Below are 12,494 nucleotides of genomic sequence, written 5' to 3'. Positions count from 1 at the left end.
AATTTTAACTAATATTTTAAATTTAAAAGGGGGTAATATAGAGGCATGGCCCTCAAGGTCCTAAGGGCCCCTCCTAAAATATATATTATGTTATTTTAGTTTTTATTTCTGATTATTTCACTGAAAAAATTTTTATGTGAAAATATTTTCTACGTTTTTGGATTTTTTTTTTTTTAAAAGTTATATGTCATCAGAAGCCAGAAGGTGTTATTTTGTAAATGTGTAGAAGGGGAATTAAGGTAAAATCCCATGTTGTACAGTGATTTAACAGAAATTTGAGGATTAGCAGAGGAAATTTTCAAACGGCATTTTCTTGTAACTGCATTTCCCTTACCCTCATGGAAACGAAGTGCACTTGATAAGAAAGAAATGTAAATGCAGATTCTTGCTTTCCAAAAATGGCTTCAAAATGGGTAGGATCAAATTTAAGCTACAGGATATTGGAAACGAAGACAATCCCACTAGAAAAGATGTGTCATGAGCTCGACGGACGAACGGGATGAAAGAGTACAGTATATCCATGAAACTCTATCGTTGATGTTTGTGTTTCATTTCCACTTCAGATTTATTTTATTTTTTGTCATTTTTTAAATCTCATTTGATGGATTGAGATTTGAGAATAAGGCAAAGGCATAGATATGGACAATGACATATAAGCCGTGGTAGGGAAAGGGGAAAGGGGAAAGGGGAAAGGGGAAAAGTCTTGGGTTTTTCTTCCCATTGATATATATGAGCAGATTTCTGAGGAAGCATTGCTCTTGTAGTACGTATTTTTTTTTTCCTTGATAAAGGTATTCAACCGTATCTATTTCAGAGTCCACAAATTAATCACTTGGAGTTTGTAGCTGCCTCTTCCAATAATGCCGTACCCAATGATGGAATCTAGATTCTCTCCTTGGGAGTATAGTGAGCCTTACACTGCATCCAACTGATTGATAATTATTTGCAATAATATTTTAGTGTTTCTTAATATTTTTTTCCAATTTTCTTGACTTCAAGTATGAATTACACACTGATAACCAATAGGTTGATTACAGGCTCCCAGCCTCAGAAACCTGAAGATATTGGTGAAGTTTGATTGTGGGTTATGACATTGAGTTTTGGTGTATTTGACTTGCAGCCTGTAATAAGAAGATGTCAAGAACGTGGAATTCATCATATAAGAAAGCTTGTATAGAAATATTATTCATCCGTTTAGCATGATTCATTTTGCAAGAAAAAATGAAAATTTTGTAAGTTAAGGAAAATGAATTGTTTCACTCCAAACAAGAAAATTAATAGAAAAAATTAAATTGAGTTATTGTGAAATTATTGATTCTAAATAAGGGGTATAGGAATTCTTGTTTCACGAATTCTTTATGTGTATATGGTTATATTCTATGTTCTGCAAATTATTTCAATGTTGCTAAGTGAATGAATTATTTTCTTGCTTCAGGCCAAAGATTTTGCTCCAGATTCCTGAAGTATGTTACCTCCCTGTTTCATCATTGGAATGGGCCATTTCTGAGGGGAAAGGCAGAGTGTGTGTGCCGGACTAGGAAGGGCCCTGCAGTTGCAAATTGCTTACATGTTCTGGTTTCTCGGCATGAATGTCAGTTCTCAACCCTTGTGTGCTAATTATATCTCTGCACATCTTGGCTTATTATTGCTGAGTTGCATTGTGATTGTTTTGCTATTTTCTTACTAGCATTCATGGTTATGGAACAGCTGAACACAGCATATGACAAACTAACTTTGAAACAACCTTATGGATCCCATAAAATATCAGAGCATCTTCCTGAACATCCTTTTGAAGATATAGCAGATTGGAAAGGAACTTGATTCATGCCCGTGTTCATTCTCTTGGTGGAACTTGAACATTCAGGTAAGCATTTGTCATCCTAGCATTGAATTTGAAGTCCATCAGTACAAAAATTTAAACTAAAGTTTTTCAAGTTTCAACACCAAAAGTACAAGGGGCTTTGCACTATAGTTAGCTTAGTACTAATCTAGAATTTCCAAGGAATTCTTGTTATACACTTGTTCAAATCCTCCACTCTTTTTTAGAATTATTGATATTGAATCAATTGAATGTACTTCTAAACACTTATTCCACTTTTGAAAGACTCTTATAACTTGGTGGTTCATCTTTTGCCATGCATAAATTTTTACAAATAAAACGTCTTAAGCTAATTACTATGAATCTTTTTTTTATTGCATGAGTCGTGATTAATAATTTTTATTTATCATTAATGTTTACTTTTCCTTTGCGCCCCCTAGCCTCCTAACTCTTCATCAGCCAAGCTTGGGCAGAATAGTAAAGCAAGTACAAATATTGCTAGCCTCTTTGGAGTTGCTAGGGCTAGTTATATTTGTCTGGAATTCCCTTCACTTCAGCTACCTAGCCACCAAAATCCCATAGCATATAACTCTAGTAACCCCAACTATGGTAAGAATTTGCCCTTGAATTTGACATGATAAGTGAAAAAAAGCGAAACTACAAGGTAATTATCAGAGGATGAACAAACATCAGTAATTGCCAGAATCTGCAGTCATAGAAGATTCAAGAGTGCATTTAATAGTGAGGACCTTAACTCTAAGTGCTAGTTTGGGGGAAATCATTCAGTGGGGTATTTATTACTAGGAAAAACTTTGCCTGACCCAATATTATGACGAGTTCCACATGAAAATTAAATAATATCTACGTGTTTGAAAGTGTTCTATAGAATCAACATTTGGAACAGAAAGCAGAAAACTTATTTATAATTATATTGTTTACACATTTGCTCCAAAGAACCAGTAAACATGAATTCATTCTCAGCATTGGACTGTTTTTACATAACTGAAAGTGTGTTAATTACGGTAAGGCAACAGTCTCTCTCTCCTTTGCCTCTCCAACTCCATTACCATTTGCCAGTGCTCCATTGAAAGTGAGGTCTCACCAAAACTTGTCGAAATTAGGCGGCCCATTGTCAACCATCTGCGATAAAAAATTATGTTACTATCTCACAAGTCAATATCATGCAAGGGAATCAGATACTAGGCTAAGAAACTTATGAGATCTTAACCTGCTAAAATCTTGGCTTCCTATACTTCGATCTGCCTGTCTCGCAGCAACCAGGTCATTTTCAACCACCTGTTAAAAAAAATGCCATAAAATTTTGGGTAGGAGCTTCTTTTTATTACACTACACTTTTCTTATCTTTCCCTTCAAACTTGAAAAAGGAAAAACCCCAACAAAATAATAACAGAGGCTCATCTTCAAGCCTTCAGAATGAAACATTTACAAATGCCTCAACAAATAATACAAAGCATGAAGGACCTTGGCAACAAAAGGGGTAACAGAAACAGCATCTGGATACACCTATGAGAAAATAAATTATTCCGCTACTTCTGTTAAGAAAAACTAAAATTTTCTAATAAGTTGTCCAAACAAGGAACGGCAAGAGCGACATTATTTTTACCCTAGTGAAGTTTTAAGGATGGATGTAATGCTGCTCGCTCAGGGGATAAAAATTCAATTAAATGTTGGAAAAAGGATTTGCTTAACAAACTAAAATAATCCAACTCCTTACCTTCTGCATTTCAGACTCAATAGAATGTGGCAACAATCTGAAAGCAGCCAAGTACCACCTCCAAGCCTCCACGGCTTCTGTAGTCACAACTCCTGAGGTACCAACTGAAGAAGGCTGGAAGGGCAGAATTACATCAGCTGGCAAGATGTTTGATTTCCCCTCGGACAATATTAGCAATTGAACGTCAGCTGGCATCTCCATCTTATAGTACGTAAAATCATACTCAACCTGAAACAAACATGTTCTAGTTGTGAGACAAGTTTATCACTTGCAAGACCAAGCGCACCTACATTAAAAATCACTTTAATGAGCAGGTAGTGGATAAGCCATGCACAATTTCCACATGCATACTGTAATGGTCAAGCTCTCATAAAAGGCCCATAAAAGATTATAAACAAATAATGCACTCATATACAGCCAATAAAAGATTACCACCTTTTGGAACTCTAGCAAATTTTTTAGCAACCTTGCATTGTCAACCCCAACAGAGTTGAGTGTTCCCGTCTCCAATAGGGTCTCGTCAATGATCAAGTGTGAACCCTCAGCAAGCTGCAGGACTCCGGGTATCAGTCTGAAACACAAACCATGTAATGCAGTCAAAATGAGCTAAGTAAACTTACAAATTCACCCAATCGTTGATGAAAAATTATTTCTCTATTAAGTGGAAGGCAACTACCTATTTGTCTGATAATCTTTTTTGGGAGCAAGAGAACTTCTGCTAAGATATTCCAAAGTTAGGGGTATGCATGTTGAAAATGGTAGAAGGTTCTTGATAGCAAGACTAAGCTGGATGCCAAATACAGAAAAACTCTCTTTGCTCAAACAAGTAAGGTTTAGTGAAAGCTTCCCCACTGCAACATGGTCTACCCTGGAATGTACCTGATTGAGAAAAAGTGAATATTGTGCAATTAGAGGCATCAGATATGTGGCAAGGAAATGTCTGTGTGAAAGATATGCAATGAACAAAAATAGTAACTGTCGCCATGCATGAAGTAGAAATGAAACCATGAGTACAAGAGAAAACCGTTTACCCTGGACAAGAGATGCAACAACATGTAATGTGCTGCCACTCCATCATTTCCAAGAACATCTGTAAGATGTCTCAACAGAGATTCCCTCGCTTCTTTGACCAAATGGGGGGTCTGCTGTAGAGAGGGGACAAGCATTATTGAAGAGCCTCAAAACAAAATCTGTAAGGAACCCAATTTTCTTGAACTACAATAAATACAACGGATATAAACAATGAAAATCAATCAGTCTGATAAGTTAAAATATAATCAATAGCATAACAAGCACCTCAACACTGGGGGACTTGTGCAGAAAATCATGAGCTGCAAGCTTCCGATGAATAAGACAATGTAACCGTGGCACCTTGACCAAAAAGAAAATGTTTCAAAATCTCATCAGGAAACAAGAAATGCAATTTCAAAAAAAAAAAAAAAAATTGGTGACGATATGATAAAGACAAACTCAAGATGCTACATAATCAAGACAAGAGCAAGTAAACTTGTCAGAACTGATAACCTCAGTCATAAATTATTGAAAAGCTGCCACTTAATAGCAATTCTTGCAAGACTATAGTAGATGGTGCATAACAACTACTGGAGGGTGTTGAAATAAAAGAAATGGCAATTCCGATACCTTGTGGGGTGGCAGATGGACCAACAGATCATCGCTATAATCATTACAGAAGTCATCACGATCACCCGTCTCCACTGGAATCTCTGAATCAAAAGTAAGTACCCCAACAAATTCAAAAACATCATTTAGCTTCAACTCTGACTCTGGAGAATCATATATCTGCACAAAAACATCATGAATTCTTCACTTTGGAGGACATGTTAAAAAGATTTCAGTTGAACTAAGGTTATGGGAAACTTAGTAGAACTTGAAAATAATTGAAATGTTTACCTTTACGAGACAAGGAGAAGAATCATGGTAGATTTCTAACTCCACATTTGTGCTAGAACATGCAGCTTCAGTTTTATAGTCTTGAGACTGTGAGGACGGAGAAGGATGCCCATCCTCTCTCTAGAGAAGGAAAAAAAAATATCAGTAAAATTTCAAGAAGTCTTTAACAGGATCACCATTCACAACCAAAAGGAAAGCATCACTGCTGATACAAATCCATTCACTCAAAAACATGAGCCATCAAACAGGGTTCAGATCTCATTAACTACTAAACAAAATGTTTAGGTTGCCATCAATCAGTTAGAGAGTAACAACATCCATCTATAGTGAAATAACCAATGATTGATCAATGCAAATTACAAAAGCAAGGTATGGTACTGCAAGACAATATCATGCTTTGATTAGAATGACCATTAAGATGATTAGGATAACAAGAATATTAGAAGCAAAACACACTGAACATCTGAAACATATTAAATTTAAAATTCAAGAAAACCAAACCTTATAGTGAAAGCTATACTAATATGATTGTATTTTTCTTCTTTATTTGTGAAACCAAACAAAGTTAATATATTCCAAAGCATAATATTAATAAATGGATACAGAAAAACTCAGGCTTACCATCCTTTTCGCAGTAGGAGAATCTTCAAAATTATCAGCTGGAACCTGTCTTGGACAATGATATGTAAGAAAAGCAAACTAGTAAACACATAATGCACAAAGAAATGCTCTAAGTAAAATCTACCAGGTTAAGACTCAGAAATACAACACTATCCTTCAGTTATCATTGTTTCTGACTGTTCAAAGCAATTCGGCAAAATATTATTTTCATTTCAAAAAATAAAAGGACAAATGGATAACATCATATTAATTTCTATTACAGGAGTATCTTCGGCATCCATAGCTTCAAAATCCATTCTACCACGCTTATCTCTTTGTTGGGACGTCCAATTCATGCGTCTATCAATGGCTACCTCAGAAGCAGATTCAGCCCAGGAACTTATTCCGGGAACCTAGAAAACCAGCAAAATACAGCTCAAAACAATTATATCACCAAACAAGGAATTCCCCGCAAGAAAAACAGTTACTTATTTCTGTCAATTATTTGACCTTAACATGCCAAATCCAAGATAATTTAATTATACAGCATGGTTTTATTATAAAAGGCGAAGAGCAGAAGTTGCAGTACGAAAACTTTACTACAGGAAACTCACTGGAACACAGTACAAAAGTCGGCGTTCCCAAACTCGCATATCTGGGGAAGAGTCCATGGGGAATTTAGAAAAATCCATGAACTTGTTCGTCCTCCAAACTGAACCATCCTTCAAGAGACAAACACCCAATTCTTCAGTAAAAATAAATTCAGAAAATGCGAGTGCATGGTTAAGATGGCTGAGTATATGAATTTATGGATTTACCTTGTAAGCACCAACATAGAATTCATTTCCTAACATGTCTTGAATCATTCCTCGGAACCGAACTAGAGTGTTGGGCTGAACCCATCTTAAAGTTGCAGGACTAAGAATAGGAACCTAAATCATTCAATAATCGCATCCAAATGGAAATAATTACAAACTGTCTGCTTAATTATCAACTAAAAATTAAAGACTAAGAGATGATCCACACACGACCTAAACAGCTAATACATAATCATCAATTGATCGTTAGAGAAATTCGGCATCGACATTAATAACTGGACGAATAATCGAGAATCAAATACTAAAGCTAGGATTTTATGTATGTGGGTACCTGAGAAAGTTGGGATTGGTCGAAGAGAAAGTGACGAAAGAGGTCGATGGCGCCCCAATCTTTTCCATCGAAGGACGAAGGGTGCGAGCCGGACGCAATCGCCTTCTCGAACGTCAATCGGACGGCTCCGAGAGGGTTTGCCAGGCAATCGTACGGTGGTCCAACCATTTTCGCGAGGACTTCGATAACGGCTTTACGCTTGAACGGGCATTAAGTACAGATAGTATTCCCGCCAAATCTATTAGTTCCCGCCATTTTTAGTGACCACGGAGCCCTTAGCCTTGCGTGGGCTCATGGTTGAATCAAATTGGGCTAGTTATGTTATTAGTGGGCTCAAATTGAGAATTATTAGAGGTTCATTTTAAAAAAGTAAAATCAGACAAAAATAACTTTTTTAAATGGTTGATGGAATATGAATATTGTATAACAAAATAATTTTTAAAAATAATAGGATTTTTTTTATTTAGAAAAAACTATCTAACTAATGACATTTTTAAATGTTTGCTGGAATATGAATTTCAATATTTCAAAGAAAATACCTACAAAGCATATAATTATGATAAAACCTATATTTACAATATATGTTCTCAAATTTTAATTTTTTAAAAATGTTTAATATATTTTAAAACATTACAGTGGGTAAGAAGAAGTTGATATTAGAAATTAATTCCCCAATTTCCCATTAGAAAGTCTATATTGAAAATCAATTTCCTATATCGCTATCTACTAGAAAAGTTGATGTTAACCTTCCAACTAACCTAAGAATATTTTCTACTTTTGTGACCGGATGTTGTTTTCCATATGAAAATAAAGATAACAATCTGATAAATTAAGATGTTGGGATATATAAAATTTTGTCTTTAATTTCTACTTTTTAGTGAATTGAGGGAATCTAATTAAATAATTTCATTTACCTACCATTTTTAATCCAAATTTGCAAACCCATTATTAACAAAATGGAATCCAGTTACAGAAAATTATTATTTCCCCTTATTTGATAAAGCTACTGCACTTGCTGCTGAGGTCTGAGCTAGCTATGAAGGAATCCTTTTTGCCCAACGGAAACTCCTGATCGAATCTGACTGTTTGAAAGCCATCATGTTCATTCAGAACAAAGGAAGCTACTCCCAAGAGCTGCAAGTTGTGATCCAGACGATTCAGCAGAAAATAGCTGCAAATCGAAAGTTCGAGATCAGGCATGTCTTCAGAGAGGCAAACAAAGCCGCTGATGAGTTGGCTAGATTGGCACATGAGGTACCTCCCGGAGTGTACCTGCTAAATATCCCTCCTACCAGCGTGACTCACATTATGGAGTTTGATAAGCCTGGTCACTGAGACCCGGTGTTCTTTCTGAGCTTTTGCTCCCCATTCTTACCCAAAAAAAAAAAAAAAGTGTTGTAATTTTCCAATTGCAAGTTCATACTTAAAAATGGTTCCCTCACTTTCAACTGTGCATAATTTCAATTTGCATACCTCACTACCTAACCCATGGATGACTTTTATCCCTCAATATTTTTTAAATATTATCTCTCCATGAATATATACTAAGAAAAAGAACAGAAAAATATATAATCAACCATCAAGTTATCCACCTTGCAGAGTTGACTGGACCTGTATATTCATGTAGTCATTGGAATTGAGCGCTTGCTAGCACCACAATATTCCTTATCTTATTACAGAGGCCATAGGAAAGGAGCTTGCAAAAAAATGTAGAGTGCCATTAGCTGCAAAAGTTTTAGGCGGGACGATGAGTTTCAATATGAATAAAAATGCATGGCTGTTAATTGAAAGAAGTGAAGTTTTGAATGCATCATATGACAAGGATCGTATTGCGTCTATTCTAAAATTAAGTTTTGATCACTTGCCTTCGTACTTGAAATCATGTTTTGCATATTGTTCAGTTTTCCCAAAAGATTCTGTGATTGGAAAAGAAAACTTAATTCAGCTTTGGATGGCTGAAGGTCTTCTTAGGCCATCTAATGAAGTTGAGGGCGACAAGTATTTTAATGCTTTAATTCAGAATTCATTTTTTCAAGATGTGGTAAGGGATAGACATCAGAATGCTTTATGGTGCAAAATGCATGATCTTGCATTGTCTTTTCTAAAGTCTGAAATACCGACTTTAGAAAATTGTTCAACCATGGATGATATATCATCCGCCCATCATTTTTATGTAGATCATCGAAATGCAGCAACCGTAATGAGATTTTCAAAAAAAGATGCTAAAAATCTGCGTAGTTTATTCATAACGGATGTTATCTTTGATGGATCCTCGAAGCTGAAAAAGTTGAGAACGCTAAACTTGAAGAGCAATTTTTCAAATCATGCATAAAAGAAAAAATATTTATCAATTCATATGGGATCCGAAAATATTTTCGGATTATGTGTGTCAGCTCAGCGTGTTTGGCAGTCATATTGCCGAACACGCTTGTTCGACACCCTTGGTCACCACGGCTGCTACGTTAAGGGGTGCAGAGAATTCTGCACCCTTTGTGACATGAATGCAAATGTCGTGCATAAATCTTTGCATCCGGAGGGGAAATTTCACGTGGACATGTTCGGCACTTTGAGTGCAAAGTGCCGAACATGTCCTCCATTAAGGCGTGCAGACAATTCTGCACCCTTTATGACATGAATGCAAATGTCAGGGGGTGCAGAAATCTCTGCACCCAGAGAAAATTTCACGTGGACATGTTAGGCACTGATAGTGGACCTACGTGAAATAAAGGAAGAAAAGAGTTCGGCACTGATAGTGCCGAACTCTTTTCGTGGTCAAGGCTTCGTCAGGAATCTCTGACGAAGCCTTGAACCTTGTGCGTGTTCGGCACCCAAGGTGCCGAACACGCCACCCTAGCAGCCACGGGAGCATATGACACTGCTCCCGTGGCTTGACTCACCTTGTTCGGCACTATAAGTGCCGAACAAGCTGAGTAGACCATAGTTCGACACCCATAGTGTCGAATTTCATATTGTTCAACACACAGGATCCGAAAATATTTTCGAATCCTGCATGATTTTATAATTATTTTTTCTTTTATGCATGATTTGAAAAATTGCTCAAACTTGAAAGGTGCTAATATTGAAGAGTTGCCATCTTCAATTGGCAAGTTGAAACATTTAAGATATCTTGACATCTCAAAGACTAAAATCGAAGTGTTGCCTAAATGCATCACTAAGCTCTACAATTTGCAGACATTGAAATTCTTTTTGTGCAAGTCACTCAAGCAGGTTCCTAGAAATAAAATGTGCAATCTGATCAACTAGAGGCATGTTGAATTTTTCTGAAGATCATCATATGCTATCCATGTTGGGGAGGTTAACTTGCCTTGAAACACTGTCGTTATTTTCTTAAACCATTTAAGTGGGTGTTTGAGAATAAATTGTCTGGAGGAGGTGAGACTCAAAGAAGAAGCTAAGAAGTCAAATCTGCTTAAGAAACCAAAAATAAAACAACAGCGATTTAAATGGAGTGATGGAAGAGAAATCAACAGAAATGATGAGGAAGTGTTGGAAGGTCTTGAGCCTCACCCAAACATAGAGAGATTATCCATACAATATTATTTGGGTAGAAAAATCCCGTCTTGGCTGTTAATGAAGAAAGTTTCAAGTCATGCTGATTCTTTCACAATGTTGGATAATTTAGAGCAATTTAGATTGTCCAACTGTAAGTGGTGTGAAGAACTCCCAAAACTTGGGCATCTTCCTCGTCTTCAAGAACTTTTCATCCATGGAATGGATAAGATCAAAAGCATACGGAATGAATTCTATGGCATTGATGATGGAAGCACGAGCAATGAAGTGAGACTGTTTCCAGCATTAAAGACTTTGTATTTAAGTTCGATGAAGAGTTTAGCTGAATGGAAGAAAGTACAAGTAAATGAAGGAAGCGAAACAACAGTATTTTCTTGCCTTGAAGAATTGACAATAGAAGAATGTCCTCTGTTGAAAAAAAGTTCATTAAGTGATAGTTCATCGCTTGTATTACTGGAAATCAATGACGGAAGCATTGCCAGAGTGGTTGGGTAACCTTCAATCTCTTCGTAACCTAAGCATTTCCAATTGTGAGAATTTGAAGTATTTTCCTTCAGCTACAGCCATGCAACGCCTCTCCAATTTAAGGGAACTTCGCATTCTTGGTTGTCTATTCCCTGGGAAAAATTACGCCAAGGGCAGTGGCTCTGAATGGTCCAAGATTTCTCATGTACCGTACATTTATATACGTAAGATCCATCGTTGGCCTCACTATTTCTCTTGAAGATGATTTTATATTTTGGATTTTTTATATATTTTATTTTGTTTATTATTTCGAGGTGGGTGCAGGAGAAGAATGTGTAGGCTGATCAAAAGACAAAGGAAGAAGGAGAAGTGGAATAGTTAGGCCATGGATGATGGTTGTTGCTACCCTCAACCTCTTGAGCTTGTAAAAAGGTTTAGCCTTCTTTCATTTGCTTTCCATCTTTTCATAAAACCTTGAGCATTTAAGAGGTATCAAGAGCCATTAATCCTCCAAGTTTTCCAATCCAAATAGCTATTTGCATTAGGATTGAAGATGATTTTATTTTTTTTAATTGTTTACTTATTATTTTGTTGATTCTTCAGGAGAGTTTGGGATGAGGAAGAGTAGAATTTGGGAGTTATAGATGATTGACCAAACATAATTTAGCCACATTTTTATTATCTTTATTACTGCTTAAATACACATTTTTCAACTTAATTTATGGATTTTGTCATGTTTTTACAGAAAAGGAAGAAAATCAAAAGTTATAGAAAAAGTGCAGAAAAAGCTGGAAAAGTGATTGGGTCAAAGTGATTTGGCCAAATCACCCGCAGAAATCAAAAGTAAAAAGCCGAGACAGAAATCTAGAGGCAACACACAGAAGCGATTTGGGCAAGCGATTTGTCCAAATCACTGCCCACGTCAAACTGACACAGACAAGAGGACAGAAGCACGGGAAGAGAGGAAAATTTCAGATTCAAAAGCAGTGAATTCCTACCATACTTCAAACTCTTCAAGACCAGTTCCAACTCAATTCTAAGAGCCACAAGAGAGTCTTTCACCCAAGAAATTCTACTCACAACGAAATTCAAAGACAAAAGAGGAATTAAAGACTACAAAGAACAAATCAAATTGGGATTTTCAAGCCCTAATTGAATTAGGATTCTCCACCTATAAAGAGGACAGAAATTAAGCCAGAAAAATCATCTCTCTCATCTTCGGTAATTCTGCAGAAACACAGTAGGGACTACCGCAGCAGCTTCTTTTCTTTTCTTTCTTCTTTT

General features: G+C 36.3%; 3 protein-coding genes and 1 long non-coding RNA gene across 8 annotated transcripts; 3 read left to right on the top strand and 1 right to left on the bottom strand.

Annotated features, from left to right (window-relative positions):
* The first annotated feature begins 212 nt into the window (after window positions 1–212).
* On the top strand, window positions 213–2,282 carry LOC110618487. Of its 4 annotated transcripts, none has more exons than XR_006351143.1 (3): window positions 213–507; window positions 1,436–1,591; window positions 1,708–2,282. XR_006351143.1 is itself a non-coding variant. In XM_043958029.1 (3 exons), exons 1-3 carry the CDS (start codon window positions 500–502, stop codon window positions 1,819–1,821), a joined length of 303 nt encoding a protein of 100 aa, XP_043813964.1. In that variant the 5' UTR covers window positions 213–499; the 3' UTR covers window positions 1,822–2,282. The 4 variants fall into 4 exon arrangements, 2 of the variants coding, with proteins under 2 accessions (XP_043813964.1, XP_043813963.1); XM_043958029.1 differs by having other exon boundaries at window positions 213–512; window positions 1,688–2,282; XM_043958028.1 differs by lacking the exon at window positions 213–507 and adding an exon at window positions 525–906 and having other exon boundaries at window positions 1,688–2,282.
* A 431-nt stretch (window positions 2,283–2,713) lies between these two features.
* LOC110618728 (mini-chromosome maintenance complex-binding protein) lies at window positions 2,714–7,416 on the bottom strand. 2 transcript variants are annotated; one of them, XM_021761962.2, is made up of 14 exons: window positions 7,215–7,416; window positions 6,884–6,997; window positions 6,680–6,787; window positions 6,347–6,478; window positions 6,087–6,131; window positions 5,466–5,585; window positions 5,196–5,354; window positions 4,851–4,925; window positions 4,586–4,699; window positions 4,231–4,433; window positions 3,990–4,125; window positions 3,555–3,782; window positions 3,048–3,115; window positions 2,714–2,959 (listed from the first exon to the last, which is right to left on the bottom strand). In XM_021761962.2, exons 1-14 carry the CDS (start codon window positions 7,380–7,382, stop codon window positions 2,833–2,835), a joined length of 1,797 nt encoding a protein of 598 aa, XP_021617654.1. In that variant the 5' UTR covers window positions 7,383–7,416; the 3' UTR covers window positions 2,714–2,832. The 2 variants fall into 2 exon arrangements, with proteins under 2 accessions (XP_021617654.1, XP_021617655.1); XM_021761963.2 differs by having other exon boundaries at window positions 4,586–4,696.
* A 1,545-nt stretch (window positions 7,417–8,961) lies between these two features.
* On the top strand, window positions 8,962–11,240 carry LOC110619093 (putative disease resistance RPP13-like protein 1). The gene is made up of 2 exons (XM_021762348.1): window positions 8,962–9,411; window positions 10,608–11,240. Exons 1-2 carry the CDS (start codon window positions 8,962–8,964, stop codon window positions 11,238–11,240), a joined length of 1,083 nt encoding a protein of 360 aa, XP_021618040.1.
* A 55-nt stretch (window positions 11,241–11,295) lies between these two features.
* On the top strand, window positions 11,296–11,879 carry LOC110619116. Its single transcript, XR_002488592.2, has 3 exons — window positions 11,296–11,434; window positions 11,535–11,642; window positions 11,814–11,879. It is a non-coding gene; the product is annotated as an uncharacterized LOC110619116 (long non-coding RNA).
* The last annotated feature ends 615 nt before the right edge of the window (window positions 11,880–12,494 follow it).

The sequence above is a fragment of the Manihot esculenta genome, chromosome 7 (assembly GCF_001659605.2).
Source record: "Manihot esculenta cultivar AM560-2 chromosome 7, M.esculenta_v8, whole genome shotgun sequence".
NCBI classification, from domain to species: Eukaryota; Viridiplantae; Streptophyta; class Magnoliopsida; order Malpighiales; family Euphorbiaceae; genus Manihot; species Manihot esculenta.
Note: the sequence above shows the minus strand (reverse complement) of the source record. Positions and strands in the feature narration are given on the sequence as shown.